Genomic DNA, 17324 nt, shown 5'->3' with positions numbered 1-17324 from the left:
TGTCCTCTCAGGTACAAGTGTTAGTAGTTCGCTTCAAATGGAGCAAGAATTACTATGCAGGTTAGGAACCAAATCTAATATAAATGTTTCTTCAATATGCAAGAATTAGTTGTAGGTCTCTATTGAGAAATATACACTTGAAAATAAAGTGGATGTAACTGTTCAAAACTCGGCACTTTTTCGTAACTCTATATGTAATATAAATACTAACTATACATGTTTAAAGTTATTATAAAATATTTGACTAATGACAAACACTCATTTTTTTAACAACCCCCGACCCACCCCATAACATTTAGATCATATCGCAAGACTAAGCATGCATTCTTATTTCATTCAGGAGGAAAGAGACATATGACACTTGGCTTACCGTTTAAAGATTTTTCTTAAAATAAATATATTATATAAACAAATGTATGTTTGCCAAAATTCTGTTAAAATTACATCAAAAGAACTTTAAAATCTGGTCATAGAAGTTAATAACTGACTCAGTTCAAATCAGTTTTGTTAACACAGTTCTGAATATTGCCTGATGTGGTTTTGACAATGGTGTGATGTACAGAATTATCCAAGAGAAAGCAAAATTGAAATTACTATGAGATCACGTAGTTTCCAGAAACAGTCCTCTTGAGTTGCAAGTTTCAGTGTAACACCTACTAAATAGCTCTATATTTGTTGTGTTGATAAAAACAGATTTTACTAACCTTCCCTACACACACACTGTAATGCAGTGATCAATCGGAAATCATTTCTTCGAACATATCTAGCATTCGTTTTCAAAACATAATTGTATGAAGTTAAATTAACAATAACATATAATAAATAATTGCCTTTTGAGCCTATCTTTGTACATCAAACTGTAAATGCAATGATCAGTCCTTTATTTTAGGAACTCAGCTGCCTTCAAAGGTCGACTCTAAAATGGGTAATAATAGGAGACACTATCTCAATATTATAAATAAATAGAATTAATTTGGAAAAGGTAAACCATACACTGGACAATATTATAGAACACCAGAGTGAACTTCATACAGAAATATCTTCCAGTATAAAAAAGGAAGAACTCTATACAAGCATAAAGATTACCTATGATTCAATTAAAGATGCATTCCCTCTCACATCTGGCATTACTTGGTAATGGCACCGTTTCAACAGTGCAAAAATATCCTGAGAAAATATTAAGATTACAACAAAAAACACAGGGTTATCATCACTTAGTTTCTGCACAAAACACAGCAAATAGAGTTTTAAATTAATATAAAAAGCAGGTAAAACTACACATTTTGTCTAACACAAAAAGGAAATGTAACTCAGAACACTGCTAGTTGTCTCCAGTTGCAAATAATCAGAAAAGGATTGCATCAAATTACTGTTTATATATTTCAAGTTAACTATGGCCAATATTATACAAGGAGGTAATTTGTAGTTCAAGTTTTTTCATATTTTTCAGCTAGCTACACTGAAATCTACATGTTACACTAAACTATCCTACTTAAATTTGCAAATAGGCCCTCCAAAAGGAGCATTTTCTAAAGTTTGTGCAACTTTGATGCAGAGCCCAACATAGTCCCATATGAAGAGAGACATTGCATCTTTAAGATGATTGGCACTGAGATGTCATTTTCTTTAGCTGCATTCGATCAACTTGGACAGGTTGTCTCGCAATTCTGTGAGTTCAAAGATTTTCCCATCAAGAATTTCTAAAAGTGTCTTCAAGTTATTGCGAAAGGCTTCTTGTTCGTTCTGACTTTTCTCCAGTCGCTGCTCCAGATCAGCCAGTTGCCCTTCCAAGTCTTTGTTTCGAGTTTCTACCTCCTTGAAAAAACAAACATAACAACAAATTAACAATTTGTAGAGTTGTATTTTTTTGCATAGGTGTGTGATGTATGGTTGATCATGGTACCAATAAGTGTCCGCTGAATACATTTTCCTTAAGTACCTCTCTGCTGGGAGATATTCCAACAGTTTTTCAGCAGTGATCATAGGGACTGATTTACAAAGAAAAAAAATCAGATTTCAGACTGACCAAAACTGTCTCTACGCGGTTACCCAAAGGATAAAACAATGTAGGCTATTCATGAGTCTCATTTCCGACTAAATTTGGCACTAAGCCAGACACCCTCAAGATTGCAGAAAACGTCCTTCACATCCTTGACAATGGTAAGGCCTGATTCTTGTCCTAGCAGCCTTAGACACAGCAGATCAGACAACTCCTCATTACACCCTGACACATCACATGCATAGCCCTCTTTATACTAAGCCACTGAGTTCAATATTTGGTAACATTCATCAACATCAGACAATATTTAATTTCATACTAGGAGAAGGAGGTGTATTTATATGACTGTATTTCTTTAATTGCATACTCCAAGAAACAATCCACATCCAAAGGGAAGCTTTATGATGTTACTGCAACCCCTGCTCTTTACCTCAGTTTTTACTATATGTGTACCCTACACTCTCGATTTGGCATCTATGCTTGCACCAGTGTAAGCCCTGCTAAAGTGCAGATGACTCAGGTGTCTTGGAAATGTTTCCTAAGTTCCACATTCGGTGTAGCTGTGACCTATGGTCCGGTACCCTGTTTATTCCCCACTGGGCTAATATTGCTTGTTTATCTTCACATAGTAGCAGTGCTATTAACCTTCCTCTTGGAGATTTTAGAGGACAGGAGAGTATCAGTTATGCCAATGATTATACATGTTACACATTAAGCCTATATCCTCCAATAGCTCACACCAATATCTTTTGGGTTTGGGACAAAGCCTTAGCAAGTGTAGGAGCTTTATCCCAAGCATATACTTGTAAGTGTAGTACCAATAGGTTATTTTTCTCAGTGCATCTTTGTTAACTGCACTAGACTCAGTCAGCCCCGCTCAACAGTGCACATCTCTCCACTGCTTGGTGGCTAGTGGCCTACGTATTTCTGTTTCTTACCTTTTCTGGCCTGCAGGCTTAACAGGACATAAGGTGAAGGGCAGGAATATATTTCAGATAATATTCCTGCATCATCTGATTTTGTGATCAGCAGTTTCTCATGTATGGTGTTGGTGATCTGCTTACCTGTAGTCCAATGTAGTTATATGTAATCCAATGCCCAATTTGAAGATATCTTATCATCTCGGTTTCTGGCACTCCATAAACTCATTTGTTCAAAGGATTTCAGGGCTGCATGTTTGTAGAATCACCAATCCTTTAACCACTGGCCTCTGCCAGACTATATACTTCATTTTCACTAATGTCGATGTTAACTCAGGATTACTGATAAAAGGTGCGATTAGAGATGGTGCAGTACAGAGCCCCTTTGCCATCATCACTGCGTCCCATAATGTGGCCTCTGTCAATTGGGCAGAGTAAAAGCCCCATGATCTCGGTTTCTTTAGCAACCTCAGTACTTTCCATATGTGCTCCCTTACTATGGTTTGCTATATGAAGCACCAATATTTTTCGCTTTCGGTATTCCTAGATTCAAATGGCAAAATCATTTTCATTCTGGACAGCTTTGTCACCCAAAGTCTTGGGAACATTTTCTCTCAAGTAAATGGCTCAGTTCGCCGGTCATTACCTGTGCAAGTCGCTTGTCACACCTGTAATATATCCACTAAAATCTGAATGCCCTAGGACCATATTGGAGTAAAAAAAACTGGGCCTCTCCATAGGTGGATACCAACCTGGTCTTCTCCTTCCTTCGTTAAGGCCATGAGCATCAACCTAGGACATGAGCATCAACCACACCCTCAAATGCTGCCAAGATCATGCCCCTGATGTGGCCGGCCATCAAGACAAGTTAGATATGTTTGACCATGGTGTTTGCTTTTTTGAGGGGGTGACCTCACCACCCTCCGAGAATTAACTCAGAGAGTTGTATGCTTCTAGGGAATCCAATCTCACCCAAGTACTGCATCTAGAAAATCTATCCTTATGTGCCTCAACCCTATTTAATGACATGGGCAATGATCCACACTATTACTTTCATGTTTGGTGATTCTTTCACTTCTTCCCCAGTGACGTAGAGTGTTAAGCTTGCCAATCCTTGATAACATGTTGTTTATATAATTTCTTTGCAAGTTTTTCTACTTCCGGTTAAGCTTTGCCAGCTAGGTCTACTGAAGTTGGTTATGTGCGGGATGACAGCAGAAGTGAAAGAGTGGGTGCCTGCAAAATCCATGGTAGGGGATCAGTCTTCCCTCGTCAATTCCTCTGGGCAACCAGTGCACTAGTCAGGAGGCTCGTAGTCAGTGACTCAAGGAGTTATTGTAAGTATTTGCAGCTCTGTGAGTTGCCTTTATCTAGGTTGAATATCCTTTAAGTGATTGGTGATCAGCAAGCTAAGACTTCACTAGTGAACACTATGGTTCAGGCACAGCATTATGATTTCACTTTGTCCAGCGGGGCTCTCAACAACTCCAATAAGTGGCCAGAGGCTCAGTGGACACTGCTCGCTGGTTCAGCGGTCTGAACCACCACAGCCATCTGCACAACCAACTCTGTCACACGCTGCCTCCAATGAAGTAAAACAATTAAGACACAAGACCAAAGAAAGTTAAAGAGAGCCATTTTGGAGATAGTTTGATAAAACATCATCATGCTCACTAAAATGAGTGGAATGTGGGCGTTGGACTTGTTTGTTCCCAAACATGAGCATTTACTTTATTTACCTTCTGTGGTAGACTATGCCACAACAAAATGTACAGTGTTTGCTGCAGATTATAAAGATTAAAATTGTTTCTTAAAGTCGTTACAATTTAGCTTTCTGGGTTTCATGATGTATTTTCACTTTACGGAGAATTTGCAGTGAACAGGGATGATTTGTTGGGGATTGTTTTGGAATAGCTCTGTAGTCTTTGGAGCTACAAGGATTTACCTCAAGTTGATCGTTCCTACTAGTTCTGATGTCTCCTCTCCCTGGATATCTAGATCTGACCTATTGTTTGAATCAAGGCATGACACCCAGAACTGTATTTTTTACATACAATTATGTGCTCATCGCCTCACAGCATGATGCAATTTTCCTTGATCATTAGTAGGCATGCACTTTGCAAGCACTACTTCCTTGCACCCTCACTATGTTTAAACATACTATGCAGTATATGATGACAGACTCGCCACAGGTGAAGCATACTATGATGGAGAATATCTCCGGAGTACTCAGAAACGCAGGTTTCATGCACTCTTCTCTTTATCAACATCAATTTGCTTGACTCGTTTGATGTCTGTGGCAGCCATATGCTTCCTCAACGTCTTGGCTCTTTACAGCTACAGGAGCCTTGGTACTTCTCATAAATGCATCATCTCTCAAGATCTCCCTCTCCAGGAGTCCCTTGAGGTGGTGAAGTGGCCCCTCTGCAGCCCTTTCAGATATTCTTGAAGCAGTGTCTTGACACCTTTGCTAGTCCTCTTGAGGGGCTGTGCATCCAGATCTTTGAAAGGTTCATTATTTGGGCAAATGAAAATCCAAAAGCCAAACTATGCAGACATTGTGGTGGTTTGTTTTTGCTAGTTCCCTGCCTTAAAAAGGCCACTTTAGGCTCTTGACAATAGTCTCCAATCTTGATTTATTGCTGCAATAACATGAAAAGATGTGTGCCTCCCCGACATGATTCGATCTTTTGACCTTGATCACGGGTACAATTGGCAATCCATCATCTCTGTTTAGTGGCTAACAGGGAGTTTGCCATTTAGCACATAGTGGCCCTTCAGTGACCCTCCCCTTTGAGAACAATGTTTGAGGCATTCTGGTCCCAGCAGTCAGTAGTTGAGTTCCCTTTAACACTCCAGTGGGTGTGGGACAATCATGCTGCATTCCATAATTAGCACACATATTTCCTGTATTCAGCCCTACTTTCAAAGGCTACATGAGCCCCCAAAATGCAGGGAGTCTGCGATGCAGTCTACAATTCCTTACAGGCAGTACAGCGCTCCTTTGACACAGTAGTACAGTCTTATGTTAAATATGTACAATTTCAGTGGTAGTAATGTAACGGAGGCGCACCTCATATACATTTACAATCAGATAAGGACATATATTTGGGGGTTTTCAAAAATATTCACACTTTGAGTACTGTCATTTGGGATTGGTGCCTCTCGGGATATGTACGCACCCTACTACCTAGGTGCACAATAACATAGGGTATGTCAAAGACATTCCTTATGTAACACAACTCTTTATACACAAAATATCCCAGCACTCCACTGTAATTTGTCTAGATTAATATATGTTATATATGAAACAAGTATCATAAAATGTTCTCAAGTGTTCACAGACTACCAACAATATTAGATTCTCATAAGAATGGATAATTTATTTTTAGACAAAGTATAGGTCATCTCATTATTAACAAACAGGCATAAAGTTTAGCACAAAGTTTGAAATGTCCATGACAAATAGAGGGTGTTAGATATTTGTTCAACACTAGCAACAGTAATGTGTCCTCCTCTTCCGGGTCCACACACGACAACAGCCGACACGTGTTTCGTCACGTGATGTGACTTTCTCAAAGCTTCTAGATTCCCCCAAGAGTCATCGGATTTTGATTTCTTGACCTATGTTGTTCTTCATTCGTCACCACTGTGGCATAACGATCTTCAATAATTGCGAGGCAGCGCCCACTTGAAATTAAAGACTACCAGTCCTACAGTGCAAGTTTTTACTCGCCTGATTTGCATTTTGGAAATAAAAGAGGGGATATACTGCTAGCCTGTTGTTAGCCTCTCATTATCTACAAACTGCCCAGAGGAAGAAAGGTATTTGGAAACGCGTCTCATTATCTACAAACTGCCCAGAGGAAGAAAGGTATTTGGAAACGCGTCGGCAGTACCAGCGTGGGGAGAGGCTTTGAAAGTGCTTCCTTCCTGTTTGGCTTACGCTCAGTGAGTGCCTCCCACAGAAGCGGCAACCTTCTTTTTCTATATATATATATATATATATATATATATATATATATATATATATATATATATATATACACACACACACACACACACACACATATATATCACTAACAAGGACTTTGCATACAGTACGGCCAAACACTTCCACCAGTACCATGATGGAGATTGGACCAAAGCGAAATTTTTCGCACTGGATTCAATCCCCAAACATATCAGAGGAGGGGACCGTTTGACAGCTTTACGCAGAGCAGAGTCCAAATTCATTTTACAAGCAGGGTGTGTCTTTCCTTTTGGGATGAATAATGACGAAGAGATGTATGTACATTTGTGAATTGCTGATCTGCACGCTTCCCATTTTTTTCCCCCTTAGGAGACTCTGTTTTCATGACATATATCTCCAAATATGTCTTTTTAATTATTATTATTTGTTTTTCAGTAACGTTTGGTTCTTTGCTGACTTTAGCTATGATCATTTCGAAATAACGAACAGGTTATATTATGGAATATTATGATTTCGTGCATTAAGCTATGATGTCCTAAAAATGAATATGTACAGTTGGTTTAAGCATACTAACATGTTCTGTCCTCACTGTTTCTCTTCCCCTAGAGTGTAAGACCTCGTCTTGATATGAAGCGACAAACCACTGATAGAAAATATTGCTATGAGCACCACTGCTTCACATGGATTTATTGATTACGACTATGAGCACAAGATAATTCTCCCCCCCAAATTTTTTTTTTTTGGTGGGGTGAAGGATAAAACACCTTAGAGTAACGTATTCTCATTATGTGACGACATTGACTAGACATAGACCATAGCCTTTTTTCCACCTATTTTTGAAACGAATGAAATGAGATTGGAACACATAAGATGACGATATAGAGGGTACTACACCCGAGCGATCTCAATCCTTAGAGATATATCTATATCCCCCCCCCCCCCCTTTTTTCCAAATCACATATTCCATCACTCTCTTCTTTTCTTCTCCATTATTCTCAACCTGTCTGTTCGGTAATTATACTATGGGTACTATACCCTCAATGTGCAAAGTGTTACGTGATACATTTAATTTGAAATGTAATGTTTCACTTACTTATTTTCTTTAGAAACCAAACAATTGGGGAAATGCATGATTATAGATTCTCAACGAGTTTCTGATGTTGCTAAGAATAAATGCATGGCATTTAAAGAGATCTCCGTGTGATGTTTGTAAACACGGAGACCTCTCTTCCCTTTCTATGATTTTGTACAAGTACTTAAGGATGAGTAAAAAAATGACGGTCATGTGACCAAGAGCCCGTGAGCTCGAAACGCGTCGTTTGTTTATGCCCAAATAAACAACTTTCAAAGTACCTGATGGTGTGGCTTGTCATCCTTGTTTGGAACGAGAGGATTCTGTGGATATATATATATATATATATATATACACAAAGTCACACATATATATATATTATAGATGTCCTAGATGTCACAGTAAAAGTTGTGAAGGGAGCGCTCCAAACCAGCCTATATAGGAAACCTACCTCAGGCAATAGCATTTTACATGCTAGAAGTCACCACCCCAGTAACCTCAAGGACAGTATCCCATATGGAGAATTCCTGAGGGCTAAGCGTAATTGCAGCTCAGAGGCTGCATTAAAAAAAGAGCAGATCACCATGACCCAGAGATTTAAGGCCAGGGGCTATTCAGACCAGGTACTGCTGGTGGCCAAAGAAAAAGCCAAAGCAAGGAATAGGGAGACTCTCCTGACCAAAAAGATAGTGAGAGCAAATGAGAACCAGGGATCCAACAATGTCAGGATGATAACAACATACAGTGCAGAAGCAGGCAGGGTACACGAGATCCTGAAGAAACACTGGCACATCGTAAAGAGTGATCCGGTCCTAAGCAAAGTGATCAATAGACAACCACTGTTGACGTATAGAAAGGCACGCTCTTTGAAGGACATGCTAGTGAGAAGCTACTTCGAGGCACCTACGAAGAAAAAGAATTGGCTAAAAGAGCAGAGAGGCTTTTACAAATGTGGCAAGTGTAAGGCCTGTGCCACTAGCAAAAATGTCAAGTCCTATCCACTTCCTACATGCGGAAGTGTGGTGATTGGGAAATTTATGAACTGCAATACTGACCACTGTGTGTATGTGTGTATTTTACGACTCTGCATATTCCGTAATTTTAACCTCCTGTTCACGTTCTGTCTATTGAAGGTTTCTTTACAATGCAGGTTTATGTATACTTTGGAAAAACATGCTTCCATTTATTTTGTTCATGTTCCATAGAGCGGTGCTTCACTCTACTCCTGAGCCACTGCCAGGTGGGGTGAGGTCTTCACGTCTTACAAGCTATGGTAAGATGTACTCTTTTATATTTGGCATATAAACTATATATCCAGACATGGTATACCAATTACACTACTTTTTTGAGTGTTCATAGTCAGCACTATTAGTTTGACTGAGTCTAAGGTCTACATCTATGAGACCTAGCTTATATGTGAGGTTGTCTGTATGTAGTCAGTCTGTCTGACTTGTGACTCTTTCTTGTTCTGACCTTCTAGTGAACGACATAAGCTGTAAGCTAAAGACAAGACTCTTCACCTGGATACTGCAGGTGATCTCTGTACTTGTCTGTCATACTTGTCTTTTAGTTGTCACTTATTATTTATTTTACCCATGCAGTAGCATTTATTTGTTGTAAAGGTCCTGAAGAAAGCAAGGACAATTGTGTCCACTTGTTGCTGAAACATGTCGACCTAGTTCCACCTCTAGACAGCGCATTTTTTCAAACTGTCTTTAACAAATTTTTAATATTGGCGGAGTGAGCATCATCCGAATAAAGTTTGTTCTATGCTCCCTCATCCAATTTTAAACACACCTCTTTACGTTTATCATTTTTTCACGTAAAAACCTTTTTTGCACTGCACTCCCCCAGTCACACCACACTTGACCACTCACCAGTTTCGAGGAGTGGTAAACCATACTATTGTTTGCTCAGCGGAAGAGATCCATTTACATCCTGGTCTCTTTCTGTCTGAACAAAACATATCTGCATAGATGGTTTTGAAAAAATCCCAAATGATGAAGGGCGGTTCCCAGTGGTGACTGATGGGTATCTCTGACCAGCTATCGTGTTGTCACTGTATACCACTTTTTATTGGTCAAGTTCAGGGGTCCTATGTTGTTTGCCTGTTCTACATACACTGTAAACCTTCCCTTTTTTTAGACCCTCTGGTACTTCTTTGTTGTTCTGCATCTGTGGGGGCCGTTCCCAGAGTTTGGTCTTTAAATATTCCCCCGGGTCCTACCCTACCGTAGTGTTTTTTGTTGATTCTTGAGCAGTCGTCCGGCTGCGGACCCTATGTACATGCAACACTATTAGACTGTGTACGCGGTTCGCCACTAATTTGTGGTTGAGCCCTTTGCTCTATTTCCATTGTGTACAGAACCTTCATTCTCCTTCCCCTTCACGGAACCATGGCTGAGAACCACGGTCTATCGTTTACTGAAGACGACTTATTAGCAGCACTCGCAGAACATCCTGATCTAGCTGAAACCATACCAACTATTATTTCTGTCAATGAGGACGAATAGGGCAAACTACTGGGCCTCAAAAAATCACAGACCCGAACAGCACTACACGGTACAATAATGGCTCAGTATTTACGCAACGATTGCGCTCCGACTGGCCTTATAGTGACGAATGCCCCTAGACTGTTCCTTACAGATAAAGAATTCCTCAAGAGCTGGGCAATGATTGCTTGGCGTTGCACCAGAGACTGGTTGATCCTTATCCTCCAGACCGCTAAACGTATAGCAGACACCTTACTTATCGAAATCCAGATCATGGAGTCCAAAATTAAACGCACCCTCTCTTCTAAAGCCTTTCAAAAAAATCTGGATGATGCTAACAAGAATAACAGGGAATACAAGGAATATACTTTGTCGGTAAAAATAGAAAAATTCAGAAAAGACCTTGACAAATTTAAATTCGAAAAGGTATATCCCTATTCTAGTGATTCTTATGTCCCGCCCGACTTCAATACTAACAATCATAAGACAGCCTCCACATACGGAACATTAAGTTCTGATGATAACACTTCCGGCAGCGACACCAGTAACAGCAACCTCAACACACGAGGGCGAGGACGGGGTAAAAGAAATCTGAGAAATAGCTGGAGAGGTAACCAACAAAACCAACAACAACAATGGTGGCCACCAAGTCCATGGAAGTTCGGAGGAGTTCCTCCTCCTTTTTTCCCTCCCCAGCAACCAGGCCCTTTTCAACAACCTATGGGCCCCTGTATGCCCAATTTTCCAACGAATTTCCAACCAGGATTCCAAGGCAATTTTCCAGGCCAGCCTTTTTTAGGATTTGGCCGAGGCAGGTCCCGAGGGAGAAGAAGAGGTCAAACCCAACTCCAGGTCCACTACAGTCCTCCGTCCACCTCGACAGGGACGAGGAGTCTGAGGAGCAATTCTGCCAAGACCAAGGAACCAGCGCAGAACAGTGCGGGTCCAGCATCGTAATTAATTTAAGCAGACACACCCTGACTCCAACAGAGGACAAGGCCCTTAACAAAGGTCTCGGATTCGTACCCACCCATCGGAATGACCATTTCGAGACTCGTTTGGAGCTCGCGAAATTCCTCAGGAAGATCAGACTACACTTCTTCTTTGCGGACAAGGAACCACCAACACAAGATGACAGGGACATCAACACTGGGTTGAAGTGTAAGTCTACTTTCACGCCTCCCACCCATTTGATGCCACCACAGGTTCTAGCCTTTGAACAGGCCATTGAGAAAGAAGTAGAGAGTCTTTTCTCTGAAAACAAAAAGATCTTTTACAACCTACCTAAATCAGAGCATCTGGCACTCAAATCCTTAACAGCCAAAAAAGAACTAGCCATTAAACCGGCTGACAAAGGCGGATCCATTGTTTTACTTGACACCGATGCCTATCGTTCCGAATGTTTGCGACAGCTCAATAACAGGAATGCGTACCACCTTCTTGAACAAGACCTGACTGAAGAATTAAAATTGACAATCAGGATGATGATTGAAGAGGCTTCATCGGAGGGTTGGATTACTCAAGCTGAAGCAACCTTCCTATACACTGAACATCCGAAGATGCCCTATTTTTATGCCTTGCCCTAGGTTCATAAACAACAGAGGCCGCCCCCCGGCCGTCCAATCATCTCCGGTATAGGGTCGGCTCTTGAACCTTTGTCTACGTTCGTGGACCATTTCTTGCGACCCATGGTGCAAGAAATGCCCACTTATCTCAAGGACACCACGGACGTGTTACGTCTGTTACCTGACATTGAATTTTACATTACCACAGACCTCCTCAACACTTTTGATGTCGAGGCACTCTATACCTCCATCCCACAGGACGAGACTCAAGAAGTTATCCACTCATTGTTGGACTCCAAATATCTAAACAGCATAACACCGGTCCATTTTATCATGGCTTGCGCCACCTTGGCCATGAAGCAGAATTTCTTTCGATTCGAAGACAACATCTACCTGCAGGTGTCTGGCACTAGTATGGTGAGCGTTTACGCCCCCAGTCTAGCGAATTTATATGTTCACTCCTTTGAGCAGCAACACATCTTCAGTGACTGCAATCCCTACATCGATAACTTAAAAACCTGGAAAAGGTATATCGATGACATCCTGGTGGTTTGGCGAGGCTCCAGCGAACACTGCCTTGAATTCCTGGAATGGCTCAACACCAGGAACTCCATTCTCAAATTCACCATCGAGATAGGGGGTCTCATCCTTGCTTTCCTTGACTTGTTAATTGTGGCCAAACCTGATTGATTACAATCAGAACTATATAGGAAACCCACCTCAAGGAACTCACTTCTGTTGTTCGACAGTCATCACCCCAGATCCCTAAGGGAGAATCTCCCCTTCGGAAAATTTTTGCGGGTCCAAAGGAATTGTTCCACCACTGCAGCTTACAAAGAACACTCGAGTACTCTGGGCAACCAGCTTATTACACGCAAGTATCCACCCAAGCTGGTACGTCAATCAATGAAACGGGCTATGAATAACAATCGTTCAGCTCTATTGGAACCATCTACACCTAAAGCTCCATTGGAAAGACTCACGTTTGTACATACATTTGGGACCCTTTCCAACAATATCCAGAAATCAGTCAAAAAACACTGGCCAATCCTCAATTCTGGACGTCTGACTCTTCCACACCCTCTGTTCTCATTCAAGAGAGGCCCTAATTTGAGAGACAGGTTGGTGCATACAAGACCCTTTGAAGAACAACCTAGGGTTTTGGAGTCACTATGGGACCTTCCGCCAGTCACAGGACATCACCGTGTGGTGCCTGTCAAGCCTGCCCACAAACTAAAAAAACGACAGAGATTGATATAGGAACATTGCGACCTTGGAAACAAAACAAATCCACTAACTGTAATAGTGAACGACTAGTCTATCTCATCACATGCCCATGTGGATACAAGTATGTGGGGATGACCACACGTAAAATACGCATCAGGATATCAGAACACAAGAGCACTATCCGTTGCAAAAGGCAGGCCACTAAGCTCACCACACACTTCCTAGAAGCTAATCATCCTTCTACTGCATCCAATGGACTGTGCTAGAACAACCCTTCATTCCTTCCCACCGCAGATGTAGCAAAATTCCTTCTTTTGAGGGAACAGAGATGGGTCCTTAAGCTTGATACCCACCGTAACGGGCTTAACAATGAAATTCCCTGGTCCACCCTGTGAGCATATGAATATCTATAGTCTCATTTTTGACACCAGCCATGTCAATCACCACCGTTTCACATTACCACACAGCCCTGTCAATACTACGACTTGTTACCCAATTGAGTGGGTTTGGCTCTGAGAAGGGTATTTCTCCTCTTTTAAGTCTTTAAGATGTGTAAGTCTGCGAGTATTCGTCATAACCTTATGGATACATATGTGGGCCAAATTATAGCGATCGCTACACTGTTATGTATACAAATACACTGGTTACCTAGGGAACGCACCACCACCAATGATGAGCGTTGTAACTCCGTGGCTCGTTACCTAGCTTCTCACATTACCACACAGCCCTGTCAACATTATGACTTGCTACCCAATTCATTGTGTTTGGTTTTGAGGAAAAACAACCTTTTAGAGATATAATTTTCATAAATACCACCTATATCCCACACATGACACAGCTGTGTCCGAGTATACTCTGTCGATTTGTCTTGGCTACGATGCAGCCCTCTACAACATGGGTGTTTAACCCGCAATTGTGGCCAAGAAGGGTATTTCTCCTCCTGTAAATCTTTAAGGGGTTTAAGCCTGCGAGTATTTATCATAGCCTTATGGATACACATGTGGGTTAAATTGTAGTGATCGGCTACAGTATTATGTATATAAACACAATGGTTACCTAGAGAACGTACCATCACCAATGACGAGCGTTGTAACATTCTTAGCTCGTTATCTAGCCAATCACAGGGCGCGATGAGTCTGTCACGTGTCCGTTGCGGCCAATCAGGATTCTCCTCTTATTGAGACACGAATCGACCGTTCGGTGCCTCCCCAGTCGGTTCAGATGCCGGCCAGGAAGTACCGACGGTTAGGTAAGACTGCCACGTTTTCCCTGCGTTTGCGAAAGAGACATTAAGCGACATACTTCAGTTTATTCTGAAGTACCGATTGATATACTTCGGTTTAATAACTAGTATGCACTTCGTTACGGATACATGAGTCTATTTTTCGGGGACACTCGGTAACATGTTAAATCTATTAACCACCTCCGAGAGACTAGAAAGACTGATGTGGAGTTGTATTTTACGACCCTGCATATTCCGTAATTTTAACCTCCTGTTCACGTTATGTCTATTGAAGGTTTCTTTACAATGCAGGTTTATGTACACTTTGGAAAAACATGCTTCCATTTATTTTGTTCATGTTCCATAGAGCGGTGCTTCACTCTACTCCTGAACCACTGCCAGGTGGGGTGAGGTCGTCACGTCTTACAAGCTATGGTAAGATGTACTCTTTAATATTTGGCATATAAACTGTATATCCAGACATGGTATACCAATTACACTACTTTTTTGAGTGTTCATAGTCAGCACTATTAGTTTGACTGAGTCTAAGGTCTACATCTATGAGATCTAGCTTATATGTGAGGTTGTCTGTATGTAGTCAGTCTGTCTGACTTGTGACTCTTTCTTGTTCTGACCTTCTAGTGAACGACATAAGCTGTAAGCTAAAGACAAGCCTCTTCACCTGGATACTGCAGGTGATCTCTGTACTTGTCTGTCATACTTGTCTTTTAGTTGTCACTTATTATTTATTTTACCCATGCAGTAGCATTTATTTGTTGTAAAGGTCCTGAAGAAAGCAAGGACAATTGTGTCCACTTGTTGCTGAAACATGTCGACCTAGTTCCACCTCTAGACAGCGCATTTTTTCAAACTGTCTTTAACAAATTTTTAATATCGGCGGAGTGAGCATCATCCGAATAAAGTTTGTTCTATGCTCCCTCATCCAATTTTAAACACACCTCTTTACGTTTATCATTTTTTCACGTAAAAACCTTTTTTGCACTGCACTCCCCCAGTCACACCACACTTGACCACTCACCAGTTTCGAGGAGTGGTAACCCATACTATTGTTTGCTCAGCGGAAGAGATCCATTTACATCCTGGTCTCTTTCTGTCTGAACAAAACATATCTGCATAGATGGTTTTGAAAAAATCCCAAATGATGAAGGGCGGTCCCGAGTGGTGACTGATGGGTATCTCTGACCATCTATCGGGTTGTCACTGTATACCACTTTTTATTGGTCAAGTTCAGGGGTCCTATGTTAGTTTGCCTGTTCTACATACACTGTAAACCTTCCCTTTTTTTAGACCCTCTGGTACTTCTTTGTTGTTCTGTGATGGTTTGCCCATGTGCGAAATTTTATATTGGGAGCACCATCTTCCCAATAAAGAAACGTATATTGGAGAACATGAGGGCAATTAAGAATGTTGACATGAGCTATGCCACTGCGCGCCACTGGATACGCTTTCATGACAGCGATGTTAATCAATTTTCCTTCTTTGGCATTGACAGAATTCCTGCGAACCCGAGAGGGGGCAACAGACTCAAGCAGCTACGAATCCTGGAATCCCAGTACATCATATGTCTGGATTCAAGAAACCCCTTTGGCCTGAATGAGGATGAGGAGTTACATGTGCATATTGGCTGAAAACCCTATGTTAGGCCTTTGATAATACCTACCTAACCGCTGCACCTGACCCTCATCCCTACCCTGTCCCCAGCTGTTGTGCTTGCAACGTCCAACTCATTCTTTCTTTCAGAGGGGGCTCTCTCTGTCGTTAGAGGGGGCTCGTCAGAGGGGGCTCTCTCTGTCGTTAGATGTGGAATTGGAAGCTTCACATTAGAGCTTAGACTAGACGACCTCGGCACCACCCACCTGGTCAAGCACATGGGTTAGCTCACACCTGACGAGCAACCCATAACCACGTTATTTTGGTTAGAATTTCCCCCATTCCCTCATTTGCACACTACCTTACTCCACGTTTTTATTGCACAATCACACCCAGATTTATACCTTTCTTGTAGGTAATGTCAGGCTCTCAACAGATAGTATAGGGTTCACCTCCTGCACTTTTCACAGTGCTAAAAGACTGATTTTAGCACTTTTTGTTTGTATCTAGCCATTTCCCTGGATTGGCTTTTTAATTCGGGTAACCCCCCCACTCCCCGTGACCTAGCCCCATCCCATAGGACATACGATGTCAGTTACATTCTCTTGGCAGCCTGTTTGCATGTATATAGAGAGAGCTATAGGGATAGCACACCTAGTGTCCCTATTGTATAAATAATTTATCTCCCATTTTGGCCACCTGGCCTTGACTCAGAATTTATCCTTTGTAAAATTCAATTTCCTTTTCTCGATTAATTTCCTTTGATGAAATGTACTGACCGAATGTCAGATTTGGAATGGATTCTTCATACCAAGAGACAACAAATGGCCACTTGGCCTCCACTTATGATATTGTTATGGATTTGGACTCGATACAGTGCATATGTGTAAATATTTCATCTAGTGCTTCGAACTTGGCCACTTGGCCGGAACGCAATTGAACTTCTATGTTTAGTGGAAATATTTAATTTGCAATTTGCTTGTTTATTTATACATCATAATGTTACTTACATTTAATTTACTTTGTCAAAGCACCAGTCTTTACAAATTTTTGCGCTACAGAGTCTTTCTTTTACTTCATTTGTAGTCCTTTAAACAACTGTAGTTCTAGATGGGCTGTGGTCCTATGTCAATTTCCACTACCCCCTTGGTGCACTTTAAAATGGTGACTGTGTGTTTATGTGGCTGGCTAACGAAAAAGACCGCCTGGTCGAAACGCGTCGCCAATAAACTAATTTTGAACA

General features: G+C 41.3%; 1 protein-coding gene across 2 annotated transcripts in view; it reads right to left on the bottom strand.

Moving 5' to 3' along the window:
- Window positions 1-369: 369 nt before the first annotated feature.
- HOMER1 (homer scaffold protein 1) overlaps window positions 370-17324 on the bottom strand; it is a 618990-nt gene continuing 602035 nt past the window's right edge. Inside the window, exon 10 of one of the 2 annotated variants that reach the window (XM_078675203.1) lies at window positions 370-1815. In XM_078675203.1, coding sequence (XP_078531329.1) covers window positions 1627-1815 — 189 coding nt within the window. In that variant the 3' untranslated portion in view covers window positions 370-1626. The remainder of the gene's footprint in view (window positions 1816-17324) is intronic. The other variant, XM_078675205.1, reaches the window with a different exon arrangement.

The sequence above is a fragment of the Lissotriton helveticus genome, chromosome 2_1 (genome assembly GCF_964261635.1).
Source record: "Lissotriton helveticus chromosome 2_1, aLisHel1.1, whole genome shotgun sequence".
NCBI lineage: Eukaryota > Metazoa > Chordata > Amphibia > Caudata > Salamandridae > Lissotriton > Lissotriton helveticus.
Note: the sequence above shows the minus strand (reverse complement) of the source record. Positions and strands in the feature narration are given on the sequence as shown.